This window comes from Callospermophilus lateralis, chromosome 11 (assembly GCF_048772815.1).
Source record: "Callospermophilus lateralis isolate mCalLat2 chromosome 11, mCalLat2.hap1, whole genome shotgun sequence".
NCBI lineage: Eukaryota > Metazoa > Chordata > Mammalia > Rodentia > Sciuridae > Callospermophilus > Callospermophilus lateralis.
This window is the reverse complement of record NC_135315.1, coordinates 59,360,026-59,377,122: the sequence shown is the minus strand read 5'-3', so window position 1 is coordinate 59,377,122 and position 17,097 is coordinate 59,360,026. Positions and strand designations below refer to the sequence as shown.

Here is a 17,097-nt window from a genome sequence, read left to right as displayed (position 1 = left end):
TGCCCAGACGGTAGAGATTCCAAGAATAATATACGGAGGAAAAAAATCCCAATTTATACTTTCCAGGAAACAAAGGCAAATTAACTTTTGATGTGAGAAATAAGTACCCTATCTTTTAGATATATTCAAAGTGTTTTACTGCTGGAAAATTTACATATGGTTTGCAATTTACCTTCCCCGGGATTTGTCCACAAGATTTTCTGGAGAGACTCTAGAGCCTGGTCTTTGATGAAGGACAGATTGAGACTGGGATTCTGGGCTATAGCGACTTGAGGTTTTAGTCCTCACAGTTGTAGCCGCCAAAGCAGAAGGTGAATTCTGGAATGTAGAAGTTGGAGGCTGCTGGGGAGGCTGTGAGGAAACTTGATTTCTAGCAAAATCTTGTGTGATAATTTGCTGTGAACAAGAAAAGGAGGAAGTGATTAAACTCATTAAGTACCCTCCCCCTCAAAAAAAAAAAAAAGACAGCATATAAGAGTCTAACAAGCCTGGCATAGTGACATGCCTTAATCACAGGTTTAAATCATTGGTAAACAAGGTCTAGGTCTGATCTACAGAATTGCAGAAAAAGAAAGAAAGAAAAGATGGTTGCTTTGTTTTGGGGATATAGCTGAAAGGTAGAGCACTTGACTGATCATGTTTTGTCTATGGACTGGAGCAATTTTCTATGCGCAGGGCTCTGAGTTTGATACTCAGAATTATTAAAAATAAAATACATAAGAAAAAGAAATATCAGGGCTGGGGGTACAGATTGGTGGTAAAGAGCTTACTATTTAAGAAATTTGGGGGATTAGGGATGGGGGTGTAGCTTAGTGGTAGAGTGCTTGGCTAGCATGTATAAGGCCCTAGGTTCAGTCTTCAGCATCACCAAAAAAAAAAAAAAGGAGCCTGGAGTGTGGCAGACCTTACTAAGGAAAAGAGTTTCTTCACATTGAAGTCTATTTTCTTTTTTCTTTGAGGTGCTAAGAAACAAACCCAGTTCCTTGAACAATCTAGGCAACTGCTCTACCATTGAGAAAATAAATGTTTTTTAAATGTTGTAACATGTATATATTTTTTTATTTTTTAGTTTTAGGTGGATACAAATCTTTATTTTTACATTTATGTGGTGAGGACTGAACCCAGTGCCTCATGCATGCTAGGCAAGCACTCTACCATTGAGCCACACCCCCAGCCACAGTGTGCTAATATTCTTAACACTCCAAAGAAAAATGGATTAAGGCTGAGTGAGGTGCTGTCTGCTTGTAACCCCAGCTACTGAAGGATCACAAGTTCAGGTCAGGTGGGGCAATTTACTGAGCCCTTATCTCAAAATAAAAGATTGACCCTAGGGGTCAATCACCAATACCATTAAAAGGAAAAAAAAAAAAAAAAACTGTAAAAAGAAACAAAAAAAAAATAGTAAGAATAATGAAAAACTTACACAGATGTGATCAGCAAGTGTGATTAGCCGATGGGTCCTAGGAACTTGGCCCATCCCCTCTCCTTGTGAAGAAGGAGGCAGCTGCTGTTGTGGAGATGGTGATTCCTGCTGGGGTCGATAGTGATGCAGTGGTCCTTCATACTGTCTGGTGGGATCGGCTAATACAGAACACATACATGTCTTACTCCAGGGATGCCCCTGTTTTTTACTCATTATCAAAGATTAAACATAATTCCAAAGAATACACGAAAAGGATATGACAGAACTTTAAGCACAGAATTTATGTATCTTAATTTTGATGCAAAAAATATTTATTTACCAACATTAGTCTGAGGACTTGTAGAATAAAATGTGAATGTTTAAGTGGGCAAACAAATAAACTATTTTCTATACCATTAAACTATAAACAAAAGAATAATTAGCAATAGCTTTAAAGTTGCTTTTCCTTAGTGCAGTCTTAAAACTTTTTAAAAGCAGACTCATATAAGATGACCCTGAAACAAACAAAATAAGTTATTTCTTAGCATAGAGACAGATAATTTTGAAGTAAATGATAAATGCAGATATGATAACATGTCAATGGTGGCTAAAAAAAGACTTACTTTCTGTTTGATTTGCCTTAACAATCTCTGGTTGATAGGCCTGCAGTTTTTCCTGGGGTGGTGCAGGTGAGCTGGCAGGACTTATGACTTCTATAGCATCACTAGGTGTTTCATATCTGTGAGAAGATACTTTAAGAAAAGAATCTTATTTTAAAACGAATGCCTGAAAAGTTTCAAAAGTCCAAGTTCTTCATACCTATTTGCATATTTTAATTTTTCCCCCCTGTGCCCAGAGATGTCCAATGGCAATTCCTGGTTAATGATAAAACTTATCTAACCCTATGGACTGTACCAAAGGTGCCTCTATGTTCCTAATCTCTGTTAAGGCATAGGGTTTTCTGAATGTGTGGGACTCTAAGTTAGTCTTTTTAAAAAGCCCACAGTAAACAGTGAGATGGAACAGACCAGAAAACAGACTTGTGGTATCTCCTGGGAGCTGACAAATCACCAGGGCAACTCTCATCAGAGGAGATTAATAAATAATTGAGAGAGTAGATCTCATCAGTTAATTGATACCAACAATTCCACTTCATGGGACAATCTGTTGTTCAAAAAGGTTTGAGGCTATAAAGCTGCTTCATTACCATAATGGTTTCTAAAACTATGGATTACCTAACATTATACAATGATTTTCTATAATGTTGACAAAAATTACTCCAAATAATTTTTCATCACCATGTTATGTGAATCTGAGACTGGCAGATATAACTTCCTGATTAGGAATCTTCTAACTTTAGAGGGCTCTTTAACACCTACAGGCAACATTAGGACTTTCTCAAGTCTGAAAAAAGGGTATTATAACCCTAGCTGGACATGGTGATAATGAATTCTGTGACTTGACCACCTCCTGCTCCTCCAGTTCTTAGTTGAACTACCTCCAACCAGGTAGGTCATGGAAATTAAAATTTTTCAGGTTCAGGAAAAGAGAAACCTAATAAATAGCATGAAAATTATCATTGAGGAACTAAAATAAACCACTATATTCTAAATTTATACTAACTTGCAATCTCCATATCCACTGTTACAAACCAACATCCTACATCCACTGAATACTAACAGTATTCTGACAACAGAAAGTCTACTTTTGAACCTTGTTCACGTTGCTTTTGAAGACATAGGGGCAAAAATGAGGGAAATGTGCTTCATTCCAGGGTAAGGAAGGCTCTCAAGAGTCAAATTGAAAACCCAGACCAAGTGACTGTCACTAGACTTGAACTTCAAGCAAGTCAGTGCCCAGTGATAAGATAAACTACCCAGAAATATGAACGAACCAGGATTTTTTCCATTTTCAGAAAAAATAGAAAAAAAAAATAAAAATTTTGATTTTGTTGAAAATCAAACTCCTAGAGCAAGGTGTGTTTTGTGATGCAAACAGAAAAGAAGTGTTTAGTCCAGTGATTATGCACCCTAGAGATTATACTACCCTGGTCCAGAAGCCTGGGGGTGGGAGGTATTACCATGTGTATTGATGATTCCTTTCCAAAATACCCATTCATACAACTACCTCTCTTCCTTGGGCTAGCAATTTTCTGCATGTTGAAAACCTATGTTGTAGATTTTCCTAATCCCAGGTTAAAAGGAAGTCTTTCTTCTATACCATACACTATCAAAATGTCTCTTTTTCTCTCTCAAAACCTCAGCAATGGGGTAGATTTAGACACAAACAAGTTTTAAAGTAGGCAAGGGGATATTTGGAGATAAAAAGAACTTCACATTGCATTCTGCTACATAAAAAAATTTTTTTTTTCATTATCTCCAATACTACTCAGTTCCTTTAATGAAGATAACATAGAAAAGACTGTATGATTCAGTTACTTCAATTATTAGCAGATGCTTGTTTAAATACCTGCTTGTTTTTTCTGGAATTCCATATAGAATTTAGGCAACAGTTAAAAGTAAAATTTTAAAAAGTAACTTTTCTAGCATTTTAGTGTAGATTGGTGAATTCTTATAGACATCAGTGTGACAAACCATACTGGATCAAAATGCCAATCACTTTAACTTTTAAAAAAATATATAAGTATGTATCAGTGTTTTATTTTATTTCCTATTTTACTGAGGAGGGGTGCTTTACCACTGAGCAACATTCCCAGTCATTTTTATTTTGAGACAGGGTCTTGCTAAGTTGCCGAGGCTGGCTTTGAACTTGTGATCCTCTTGCCTCCACCTCCCAAGTCGCTGGGATTACAAGTGTGCACCACCACATCCAGTTAAAAAAAAAAAAAAAAAAAAAAAAAAAAAAAAAAAAACTGTTTAAGAACATGTTAATGTGCTCTGCCCTCTTTCTATCCAATTCCCAACTTTAGTTCTTTTGAAGGTAAGTTTTCTCCTGAAAAATACACTGATAGGCTTACACTTAGAAAACAGGGATATTTAAATCATAATAAAACTAGGAGACACATTTTGCTGTTCTAATCCACAAAATCTTTTCTCTTACATTTATCATCAAGCATTAGGATTCTTTTATGCCATATAGTTCTGCTTTACCTAAAGAATAAAGTAATTCTTTACTCAGATATCACATTGTGAAACTCAGATTGAGATACATACAGCTACTAGAAGAGTCTGAACTTTGAGAGCCACGTTCCCTTGCATCCTTGTCCGAGGCAATTTGCCGGGTGATGATCACGTCTATGAAGTTAGCTGCAGTAATGGTAGTCTTCCCTCGGGTTCTTAGCTCTTCCTCATATCTGGATTTTGGAGGAGGCCCTTTATCTTTCCCAGCCTCAGAATACACTACTGAAGCATGAGGCTGGGGCTTGCCACTTGGAAAGGCTGAAGAAGTGTACAGACACTGAACAGATCTCTTCTCCACCTCCAGGGTTTTCTGCTCTAGCTGCTGCTGTTCACTAACTGCTGCTGACCTGCTTCTCAAATTTTCTTCTAACCTGGCAGCTTCATGCTTACTCTCTTTTGTTTTGGAAACATCCATCTGGGGTGCAGAAGCTGCAGCATCCACAAGAGCAGCCAGGGCATCCGCAGCAGTGTTGTAGCGGGAGGCTGGCAGGCCTTGGCTTATTGAAGGGCCTCCAGCAGGGAGTGGCCTGTAAATAAAACCAAATCACAGCTCTATGAAGAGAAGACCATTTACTCTGGGGTATGTGTATGTGTGTGTGTGAGATGCGAAGATGGACAAATGGCAAATCCCCCCTCCCACCAAAAAAAGGAATAAGAAGTTTAGTGGCTAGAAAATCTTGACTATTAACTACTGCAGTCACAATATGTAAGAGAATATAGTATTCTTCTAGTCAAAATGCATACAAGAGACTGACATGATTCGTAGCTGAGCAGTTGGATCCAAAGGTGTGATTACACTGGTTCCATTGGTTCCCTGGAAAACACTGGGTCTTTGCTGCAACATGGGCTCCTGAGTTCTTACTGAAGGGGACGGGGAGCGAACATATCCATGACTACCAGGTCTGCCAGGCTGTTCTGAGCCTGCAGGGGCAAAAAAAAAAAGAAGAAAGATAAGATATTAGGAAGAAGCTAGTGTTAATAGGTAGTAACATTAATGGATTGTTAATTTCCTTATGTTACTAAATAGAAAAGGAACATGAGATAAGAAATGTGATATTCTACTTTCTGGCCTTTCTCAATAAAGCCCACAAGTTGCTTGAAACAAAACATAAGTTTATGATTTACTGTCATTTCCATTTTTGTGACTAGTTTCATTCTTTAACTCTACAGAGAAATAGAAATAGCACCAAATGCATGAAGCATTAATATAAACCAGACAGGCTCATCTCTCAAACTGTTTTGATTGGATACAGATAATGGGTCACATCTAAATGTGTTCAGGCTTTGCAACCACTGAAGTGTTTAAGATAATTTCTCAGGAATAATATGACAGCATCAAATATGATGACTAGCTTTGGGATTTCTTCCACATATTGCCAGCTACATTGACTTCAAAGGCTCTGTCCCCCATGAAAACATGATTGTGACACCTTCTTGCCACTGTGCCTCAGCTCTGTACCCACCTCTCTAACTATGTCTCTGCTTCCTATTCTCTCCACCTATATCAGCACATCCAGAAACATCTAAAAAAGACTGACCTATTTCTGTTTTTACACTCTTGAACCTGGAAGTCTCACTCAAGCCACAGTTTCAACTCTTACAGATCTGTTGGCATCTCTAAGCTTTCTTTTTTCTTCTGAGTGCTAGGTCATATATAATACTGGACAATACAGATAGGGTCAATGATCTGATTTAGACAAGTATATCATGGATAAGAACAGATACTCCGAGTATGTGTCGAATACAGTATGTCTAAAATAAAAATCATTCTTTTATTAGGGTTTTTTGTTTGTTTGATCTGTGGTGCTAGGCATTGAACCCAGGGCCTCATGCATGCTAGGAAAGTAATCCACCACTGAGCCGTGTTTTTTTTTTTTTTTAACTTTTTGAGTCAGCTTTGGTAAGTTGCGGAGGCTGGCCTTGAAGTAGTGATCCTTCTGCCTCATCCTCCCAAGTTGCTGGAATCACAGGCATGCACCACTGTGCTGCTGGCTTACATGCTCTGTCTTAACTGCAGACTAAAGTTGCTTCTCATCTTGTCCCCACTTCCCATATCCAGTTATTGTTAAGACATTTTGATTCTACTTTCATATTCTTCCCAGGAGTTCTTTCTTGGTCATTCCCTATGTTAGAATATTTCAGGCCATGAGGCATGTGAACTACTGACAGTTTCTCTGGCCTCCTGGCACCAGTCCATCCAACTATGGACCTTCAGGGTTCTAATTCATCTCATGCCACTCTCTTGTGTTCTTCTGATTGTGTCACCTCCTTTTTGAACAGAATGGCAGCACTTTTCATTGAAATTTAAGATATAATTGTAATTCAATTTGGCCCACAAGCTGTAGTTTGGAAATCCCTCATTCAGAGCATGACACAACTTCTAAATGTATTTTTCATTCCCCATTTAAACTGGGGTATAGTTACAGCTTTCTATACCTTTGCTTGGGCTGCTCTTTTTGCTAAAGCAAAAAAAAGCTCTGTGTTTAATATTTTCAGGCCCATCTGAGAGCAGCTGCTTGAGCTAATCAAAATGATACCTTTGCCATGGAAAGTTCGTTTTTTTCTATGTCAAATTCATCTTTCCCCCATCCCAACCTTTAAAGGACTTTCATCTGCATTTCACTTGTGATGACTTTTCACCTTCAAATTCTTACTTGCCCCTTGGAGCTCTAAGCACAACACACCACAACTCTAGATCACTAAGACCTGTCCCTAGGAGGGAGGAGCCTTTCACTGACCTGGTCGCAAGTAGAGGTCAGAGGAAGCTGCAGTAATCCGCTCCCGCTCCCGTTCGCGCTCCCTCTCCTTCTCCCGTTCCCTCTCCCTCTCCCGCTCCCTCTCTGCACTTGCTGCTGCTGCAAGATGTGTTGGATGTCCTGCAAAACATATGAATCTGCAACTTAAAGACAAAAATGTCAACCTAATCAGGAACAATTTTTGAAATTTATAACTATATTTTTTCAAAAAGCTCCACAATAGGAATGTAGAAAGATTGTTAACAATCCTGGATAATGACTCTAGCATAACATAAGCTTTTAGAGCATTTCTAGGATATCTAGTAACAGATGGCAAATAAGAACTATTATTAAATGAAAAGAACAAACCAAATGGGGGAAAAACTGCCCAAATAATAAAAGGCTATGTTATAAAACTCAAGCACATTGGTCCTACTGGAGAAGTATATGACTGCCGCATCTTACCTGGAGACATAGAAGCAGAATTGTATGGCCTGGGAGGGAAAGTAATCTGTGTACCAGGAATATAAGTGATTCTGTCCATGGGAGGAGTGCTTGTTCCCCCTGGATGAGGCACTAATATCGTTGGAGGCATATTGGTCAGGTCAATGATTCCTATCCAAAAGACAAACACAATTTATGTAAGCATTTATTCTGAAGATAGATACAACTATACATGACTTTTGGATTTTGTCTATTTCTATAATTCAATGATAATTTGTATGTAGCATAAATAAAAAGGTTTTAGGATCATCATTACCTTTTAATCTTCTTTAAATATAGAGAAGGATATTAAATACTATACAACAATAATCTTAAGGGATATTCAAATTAAAAAGAGCAGCAAACTAGTAAAACGTGGATTCCAAACATCTAGCACAATGATTTTGGTTATTTCAGTTTTCACCAAAACACCTCATCTTGATACATTACTATGTTCACTTTTAAGGGCTAGTCTATAGCCCTTAAAATATAAAAGGATATAGCCTTCATTTTTTTCTTTCCATCATTCATTTAACAAGTGTTTATTAATTACTGATTAAAATAAATTCTATGAAATCTAAACTAAAAAGACACATGCCTCTTGTGGCTGGGTATGGGAGACCCAGTGGTTGCTCTCTTGGGGAGAGTCCTCTGGCTACATCTGGGCGCAAGTTCACTTGCATCTGTTGTGAGGTAATGTAATCATTTAGGATCGTCTGCCTTGTGTTTTCCATTGCATAAAGCTGATACTGACTTGGGTAGCCTGGAGTTGGTGAAAGCTGTCTCTGAAACAGGTAAGCAGCAGCTGCTAAGAGAAGAACAAGTGAAAGGCATTAAGTTTTGTCCTGGGTGAAATTCATTTGCCAAACATCACCCACAGAAAGAGTGAGGAAATAAAAATCATTTGCTAAGTTAGAGCACAGGCAATTATCACTTGGTATAGGAATTAAGGTGGATTCATTTTAGACCTTGATATATCAACAATATAAATTTTAATGCATTCTAATGTCTGAGGTGTAATGGGAAAGGGAAGAAACAGTAGCTAAAAATTTCTCAAATAGTTTCACTTTCAATATCTGACATATAACTCTATTATGTTTTCACTGGAAGTCTCTAAGAGCTATGTTTGAAAATAAAATTTTTGTTGATTTCTTTTCTTCTTTTTCAGTGCTGGGAATTGAACCAAGGGCCTCAAATATGCTAGGGAAGTGCTCCACCATTGAGCCACATCCCCAGTTTGAAAATAAAATTAATATACACAAATGAAAAAATATATGGAAACACTTTGTGACATAGCAAATTCACTTTTTTAGAAGTAAAAACAATTAGTCTACAAGCATTTAATTTGTGCATGTTTGAAGCACAGACTATCAAACTTTTTCTGGCAATCCTTCACTTAGAGCATGACAAAAGATTGTGAAGGGACTGACTGGTATGGTAAAAAAAAAAGAAGACAAGGTCTCTATCCTCAAAATACTTATAATAATCCAGGTTAGGATGAAATGAAAAGCAGAGAAAATTGCTACAAAATAAAGGACTATGATAGACACTCAACAGAAATTATGTAAATTTTGTCTTAGAACAAAATGTAGATGTTCTCCCTAGAAAAGCCACCGATATATTTTCTGCAATATTTGCTTCTCCTTCATCCAGAAATCCAAGTCAGGTAAGTCTGTCAACTTACTGTCCCATTTCAGTCTGGGATAGAGTTTTCCCAGTACAGGTGTTCCTCAACTTACTATGTAGTTATATTCCCAATAAACCCATTGTAAAGTTGGAAATATCATAAACTGAAAATACATTTATATACCTAACCTCCTGAACATCATAGCAAGACAGTGCATCATTCAGTACTGGTGGCTTCCTGATTGGGAGCTGCCGCTCATGAGAGAGGTTTATACTAAATATTGCTTACCCGGAAAAGATTCACATTCACACTGTGAAGTATGATTTCTACTCACTGCCTATTACTTTCTCACCACAGCAAAGTCAAAAAATGTAAATGACACAAACCATAGTTAGAGACTCTCTGTACTAGGCTTGAACTCCTCTGAAACTTAATGTTCTCAAGTGTCAGATAATTTGATGACACTGACACAGCTTTCAGTGAAAATATTTCCTACAAGTTCTCTGCTACTATAAAATGTGACTCTTACAGAACTCTGTCCCCAGCTGCAGTGTGACAGCTCCTCTCCTTCAGCTGCATGAAATGTGCTGCCTTAGGCCCAGTACACACACTAGTAACATGCACACTTCTGCTTCTACCAGAACCATCTTTGTACCCACCTGAACCATGTCTACCAACATCAGTGATATGCACTCATAAGTTTCTTCTAGCTACACGTATTATTAAATTATGTAATGAAATGATCTGAAAATTGGTGAAAAGAGCTGTTTGAAAAGTGAGTTTGGCTGCTATGGAAAGACTCAATAAAGAAACAATCAAGTGTGGGATATACAAACTGAAAGAACTGGGAAAAATATCTACAATGATTCTGTGTTTGGATTACTTGAAACTGTCTTTAAAATTTTACCTTCACTTAAAAAAAAAAAAAAAAAAAAAGAAGAAGAAGAAGAAGCCGAACCTGGATATATTAAAAAGGCTAGGTTTAATTGATAATCTAAGGCCTTAGGCTTCAGATCAACACACTGGTAAATGAATGTCTACTTATGTTGTAATTAACATACTTAAAGTATGTCTGTCATTATAAAGTATTTCTTCACACTAACTCACTTTTCCAATCAGCTTCACCAACTGCCATCAAATAAAGTTTTTCAGATACCTATTATTTTTAGTTCTCTAAAGGACGATGGCAATATTTTCTTTCTTCTTTTAAAATATTTCCAGTATAGACAGACACAATAACTATTTTTTTTAAAGTGCTGAGGATCAAACTCACTGCCTACATGTGATAGGCAAGCACTCACCAGAGACATAACCTATGCCCAAAATTTTACTTCTTGATTTGGTGTTGATAGCATGGGATGTTCAGCTGGCAAAAATGAAATGTATAATTATCTGCCTATTGTACTATAATAGGAAGCTTAAAAAATTATTTCTTTGCTATAACTGTCACTTCACTATGTGTCATGCTTACCAGGATCCAGAGCCCTGTGAAAAGGCATGGCTGGATCCAGGTGTGTGGAAAGGTGGCTCCGATAAACTTCCCCTGCGGCGCTGCTCCGGTGATGAGGGTCAAATGGGCTGTGGCTCACAACAGGATCTACCCCAGGCACTGGAGACTTAGCTGGTATACTTTCCCTTTGGGTAGGGGTCAGTGTTGACTTCCTTTCATGATTGGCAGACTTGCTAGAAGAGATCGTAACTGGAAAAAAGGGGCCAATGCCACAAAGCCTTAAGAAATCTTGCAAAGTATGGTTATTTATCCATCTCTTAAGACAATATTCATATATTTTTGAGCTCTTTCTCCTTAAAGATTTAAATATTCATTCTTGCAAAATATTCAAGTGTCAAGAACTAGATTTGGAAAAGATTGCTCCTTTGAGAGCAATAGCACCATTACTATAACACCTTAAGATTATCAAAATTCTATTATGATTTTTTTTTCTGAATGAGATTAATATTCCAAATTATTCTGGACCCACATATAGCAAATCTCAATTTCTTTCTTTCTTTTTTTCTTTCTTTTGCCATACTGTTAAGCAAGCACTCTACCATAAAGCTATACCCCCAGCTCTTTATATTATGTAAAGTTTATTTTGAAACAGGGTCTTGCTAAGTTGCCCCAGCTGGCCTTGTTTGTAGGTATGACTCCTACATCTGGCTTCAATTTCTTCTCTCTGCCTGTGTAACCCAACTTCCTGGTTACCTGTCAATTGTAAGTTACATTTTTTCCTTGCTCTGCTCTTCCACAGTGACTTTTTCATTACCTCACCAACATCCATCCATTTTCCTACCTATTCCAGCTTTTCCTTGTCTAAATGATGTTATTCAGAGTGGTGAGATTGTTTCAGTAATGCCAATGATACGCAAGCACTTTGCAGCCATCACCTTGCAGTAAAATATATGTAACATAAAATGTGCCATTCTAGCCAATTTAAATGATATAATTCAGTGGCATTAAATACACAATGTCTCACAACATCACCACCTTCTAATTATGAAAATTATGCTAGTATAAATCAAACAAATCTACATGTCAAACAAATCTACATGTCAAAATCAAGAAATAACACTGGTTTATCATCCCCCCTTTCTAAGTCCCAAATTGCTCAACTGTGGGGTGCCTTTTCTCTCTGCAGGGCAATTCTCCTTCCAAACTAGAGCCAAAGGGTTGATTTTGTTCCCCTATCCATAACTAGGCACTTCCCTCCTGCCTCCCTTGTTTTTCCCCCTTCCCCTCACTCTTCATATTTATACCTACTGTCCACGCCAGAACCATTCCTGTGAGCCCAATAAGTATGAATTACAATAAATTTTAAGATATGTGGATGCATTCTTCAGTCTCAGGCTGTTTCAGACACCATTTAGTAATAAATCAACACTTCTTATCTAGTGATGTAGCCGCCAGCAGCATGGGGTTATGATAACAAGAATAGCTAAAATTTATTCAGTTGTTCATATATACTGGACACTAATCTAAGTTCTTTAAATATATTACCTATTTTATCGTCACAAAAATCCAGGTCTTAGTAGTACGCTACCACTTTAGAGATGAGGAAATTAAGACACAGACAAGTTAAGTAACTTGTGTAAGTTTGTAAGTAAGAAATTTGATTCAAAGTCTAAGCAATCTTGCTATGGAGACCAAACTTTTAACTACCATACCACATTGCAACTGGGAAAACAACTGCTAAAATTGACTTTCAGAAAACCTTACTCAATGGACAGAAAATCTATTCAAAAAATTACCTACTCTAGGGCATTTCTGGACTTCATTATACCCTGTACTTGAAGGCCATCTTCAAAGCTTCAAAAATTTCCACATTTACTTCTAAATATTAGGTGCTTCACCTAATAAAGCCTGTTTTGAAATTAGTAGCCTTCCATAGCCCTAGTAGCAAGCGTAATCTATGGATCTTGGGATAATCTGAAGCTAATAGTTTGATAGTTTCTATTTGCCAGAAGTGAAAAACTACAGTAAAAACGATCAGACAAGGCAACAAAAATAATATACCTTCAGAAGTTCTGTTCATCATAGGCGAGCCTCTGGACATGGTGTTCTGATAACTCACAGGGGTCCTCCGAGCACTGGAATCATCGTAAATTCCCGGGCTCAGCTGTGCTTTTGGAGCTTCATGAAGTGTGGACCTGAGAACGGAGGGGCCGGAGCTCACCACCGACGTGTGCCGGGAACGCACTGGCTCACCTGCTTTCACATCTTCATATTTTCCCCTTTCCACCACTTTTATATTCTCTGGTACGATTTCCAGTGCAGGCAATCCACGGGGTAGTTTGCTAGGCCCCGTTATTAAGGATTTGACATTGTGTTTGATGGCAGATTGACCTGAGTTGCTGTCAAACTTTATTGGTGTGCCCTACAACACAAAGAAACAAACATTATAGGTATCCAAGTTGTCAACATGTTGTTCCACCTCAGGTCTAGGTCTGACCCACGGCAGTTACAATTTTCTATGATGACCTTTATTGTCTGTGTTGATGCTCGATCACAACCCACTGACCCTGACTGCACACTTTCCCACATTACTCACTCCATGCTATGGATCAAACAAAAACTGATAACAAAGAATAATTAAAATTTCCACATTTACTTCTAAGAAACCTGACATCATAAGAACTATTTATAAGTATTAAGTCACAATTTTACAAATGTTTCATAATTATCGTTCTGACGTAAAACTGCTGACAAAAAAAGAGAAACCTAATTACCTGGGAGATGGAACCCTCAATTATTGGCCTTGTGCTCTGGACCACTTCTGGAGTTTTTCGGCTTTCCTGAGTTAGAATATCTTGCCGTGGAATCTCATGAATGGAACGCCCCATTTCTTTGATGGTGGTGATGCCATCATATGGTTTTCCTTTGGTAATGGCACCCTCAAATGCTCGTATGGGAGGACTTTCCCTTTTAATCTGTTTGGGATATTTAAGGCCATCTTCAAAGCTTTCAGTTGTTGCCCTTGGTGTGCCTTGAAAAGAATTTAAGAAACAAACACTGAAATAATGTCAATAGTTGCACAAACAATGCCACTTAATCGTACACTTAAAAATGGTTATAATGATAAATTCTAAATCCCAGCAGCTTGGGAGGCTGAGGCAGTAGGATCACGAGTTCCAAAGCAACTCCGTGAGATCCTGTGTCTGGAGTGTGCTGGAGATGTGGCTTAGTGCCCCTGAGTTTCAAACTCTGGTACTCCCCACACCAAAAGATAAATTCTAATATGCATATTTTGCCAAAATTTAAATCAGTTTTCTGTTTATAGTAGATTCTCAAATAAGTATTTACCAATCATTATTTTAAGGGTTGTTCAAAATATAATAATACATTAGTCATCATAGATTTGGCAACAATCATTTTCTGATAGACTATGTAGTGCAGAGAAGAATGACAGAAAAGTTATAATCAAAACAATATTTCAAGAGGGAAAATATCTTGAAAAACAGGTTTCATGCTCTGCAAACTTATGTCAAACTACATTGCCAGTTATAAATAAAAAGCAAAATGAGCAGAAAGTTTACCCTGCATTATAGAGCCAGACAGCACAGTTCTTTCTTTGAGGTCGGAATGAGGACTCCCCCTGGGTAATGCTCGGCATATTAGTCCTTTCAAAACAAGAAAGAAATTCATTTATTAAACATAATGAATATATGTCTATTCACCTACACTTAGTACTGTCCTTAGAGTATGTATTTTTGATAAAAGTTTTATGGAGAAAGAGACATCATTTTAAATTTGTGAACTATCCAAAAGAATACCATGGAAAAACAAATCAGAAATATCCAATATGACATCACACAGATCTCTGCACACATCTTTCAAAATTTACAAAATGGCCACAGGTACCTCAGTATAAGTCAAAAAAGAAATAAAGACACTTCAAAGTGAAATATAAAATCCTAATGCTTCTTTTTCAAGAGCAGAGCCCATATAGGATTGGAAATTATTGCTTAACTTTGAAATACACCTGAGAAAAAGGAAAAACATCAAATATAATTGTTATAAAAATAGAAGAAAAACATTAAATATGCAAATCTAAATGAAAGAGTTGTAAATAACCTCCTAACAAATTTCACATTATACTATCAATAAGTATGAATTAAAGATTGATATAAACCATACACATTTACCTTAAGTAAGGATAATTGAGTTGTCATAGTTGTTTTAATAGAGAAAATTCCTCTTTTAGAAATAATTTATCCCGCTTTTAGTATTTTACCTACATTAAAATTCATTGGGAACAGGTTATGATTTAAAGGTAAGTCAATAACAAAACAAAACCAAAGTGATAATTTACTGAACATCATATCTTCAGCAAGAGTTCAGATACCTGTCTCTAATCATTGGGCAATGGTGGGTACAATCCCTTAATGTCAAGAGGAAGGAATATGCCCAGAGAAATCCATCAGGAAAGGGTAAAACTAGGATTCAAATTCATGTCTTTGCTGTCATCTATCACTCATCACTTTATTTACCTCACTTAAAAAAAATCTAATAATAAATTTTACATTCTTAAATTCAAATACGAGGTAATTTACAAATGATATGAACAATTCAAACATGAACATTCTAATAGGTACTGTTATAATTAATTATATTCAGTTTCACCTCCTTCTGCTCTCAAGTTCCATATATTTTGTTCGTTGATGTAATAATATGAAATATAAGTTATATTATAAATTTCAGGTAGAAATCAGAGATTGAACTTGATTCAACATGCATACAATATACAAAATTAAATGTATCTAAATAACGTTCTAAAAACATTTTACCCTCTAATGGTGCTGATACAGGAGACTCCCTCATTGACATCCCTTGTTTTATATTCCCTTCCACTGAGTCATAGCTTCTTTTTAAACTGACTTCGTGTGCTGTTCTTGGACTCCTGGTCCCTTCTCTGGCATTCTTAATATCTGTAGAATGCACAAACAAGAATTATTCAGACAACTCAAGGTCCACAATGTATAGAAAATAACATTTTATTTTCACAATCTTACAAAAACTTGTCCTAGTCTAGAATATATTTATGTGTAGATAACATTCATACATTTATTGAATGCCTACTGTTCACAGATAAGGTTAAGAAATTTTTTCCTCATGAAATTTAAAAGTGGTGGGTATAGAAAAATTAATAGGCCCTCACCATCCAGTGGTAAGTACTATGAATGAAGTACAATGCTATTAGAATGTTGGGAAGGAAACTGACATCCCCAGATTCAGGTAAGGATACCTAGAAAAAATAATGTGAAAACTGAAGGATCAATAAGAGCTGTTTAACAAAGGCAGAGGAGGAAAAAGTCGTACAGGCAGAGAGGATGATGAGCACAAAGACCTCAAAACAAGAACTTTAGCTCAGTGTATGGCCAATGTGAACAGCAGAGTTAGGAGGATGAGTATCAGGGAGTAATTACAGGAGGGCTAAGGGGAAATACAGGAAGACTCAATTGGCAGTGATAAGCTCAAAGCTGACCAAGGAAGGGTAATTAAGCCAAGGAAAGATGCTTGCAGTTATCAAGCATCAGAGTCAAGCCGGAAATAATATGATACGTAGCTTTGAATATGGGTAAGGATGAAGGCAGGGAGATAAGTTAGGCAGCCACTGGACCACAGTGGCAGGGAGGAATATACAGTAATATTTCAGAGATTTTAGGAAAGAGAACAGTAATGACTTAATGAATTGTTGGATGTGGAAAGAAAAGAAGCAGACAAGAAAGATGGCCAGATTTCCGGCTTTGGAAATGTATATTAAACTCATCCCCCCAGAAACAAAATGTTAAACAAATACAAATCACACATGTTTAAATAAGGAGGAAAGGAATAAGAAAGCTATCATATATAATGTGGAATCAAGTACTATGTACAAACTTCTATTTATTTGAAGAGAAAGATAAAGTGAAACTGATGACTACTACAAGGTCACAAAGATAGCTTGTTGCAAATGAAAACTAATCTCAGTCCTTTGGCTAATATTTATCACATCTGAATCATTCTCATAGAATACAATGGGGAAAATATAACTTAAGAATGCATCTGCAGGGTACAATGGTACTCCTGTAATACTAGCTACTTGGAAGGCAGAGGAGGGGGAATCACAAGTTCAATCCAGCTGGGGCAACTTAATGAGACCTTATCTCAAAAAAAAAAAATTTTTTTTTTTTTTTAAAGGGCTAGGATTGGAACTCAATGGTAGAGCACCCCAA

General features: G+C 37.0%; 1 protein-coding gene across 27 annotated transcripts in view; it reads right to left on the bottom strand.

Annotated features, from left to right (window-relative positions):
• The window catches only part of Ncor1 (nuclear receptor corepressor 1), a 155,256-nt gene that overhangs the window by 16,817 nt on the left and 121,342 nt on the right, over nt 1-17,097 (bottom strand). For 22 of the 27 annotated variants that reach the window (XR_013092677.1, XM_076870297.1, XM_076870295.1 and 19 more), the window contains 13 exons: nt 15,670-15,810; nt 14,419-14,502; nt 13,612-13,868; nt 12,899-13,259; nt 10,859-11,086; nt 8,359-8,568; nt 7,743-7,892; nt 7,281-7,418; nt 5,298-5,463; nt 4,576-5,069; nt 2,026-2,154; nt 1,424-1,581; nt 173-396 (listed from right to left, as the gene is read on the bottom strand). Coding sequence is in view for 26 of the 27 variants with exons in the window: in XM_076870297.1 (XP_076726412.1) it covers nt 173-396; nt 1,424-1,581; nt 2,026-2,154; nt 4,576-5,069; nt 5,298-5,463; nt 7,281-7,418; nt 7,743-7,892; nt 8,359-8,568; nt 10,859-11,086; nt 12,899-13,259; nt 13,612-13,868; nt 14,419-14,502; nt 15,670-15,810 (2,740 nt within the window). In the remaining variant the exon portion in view is untranslated. The remainder of the gene's footprint in view (nt 1-172; nt 397-1,423; nt 1,582-2,025; nt 2,155-4,575; nt 5,070-5,297; nt 5,464-7,280; nt 7,419-7,742; nt 7,893-8,358; nt 8,569-10,858; nt 11,087-12,898; nt 13,260-13,611; nt 13,869-14,418; nt 14,503-15,669; nt 15,811-17,097) is intronic. The other 5 variants (XM_076870301.1, XM_076870309.1, XM_076870317.1 and 2 more) reach the window with 2 other exon arrangements.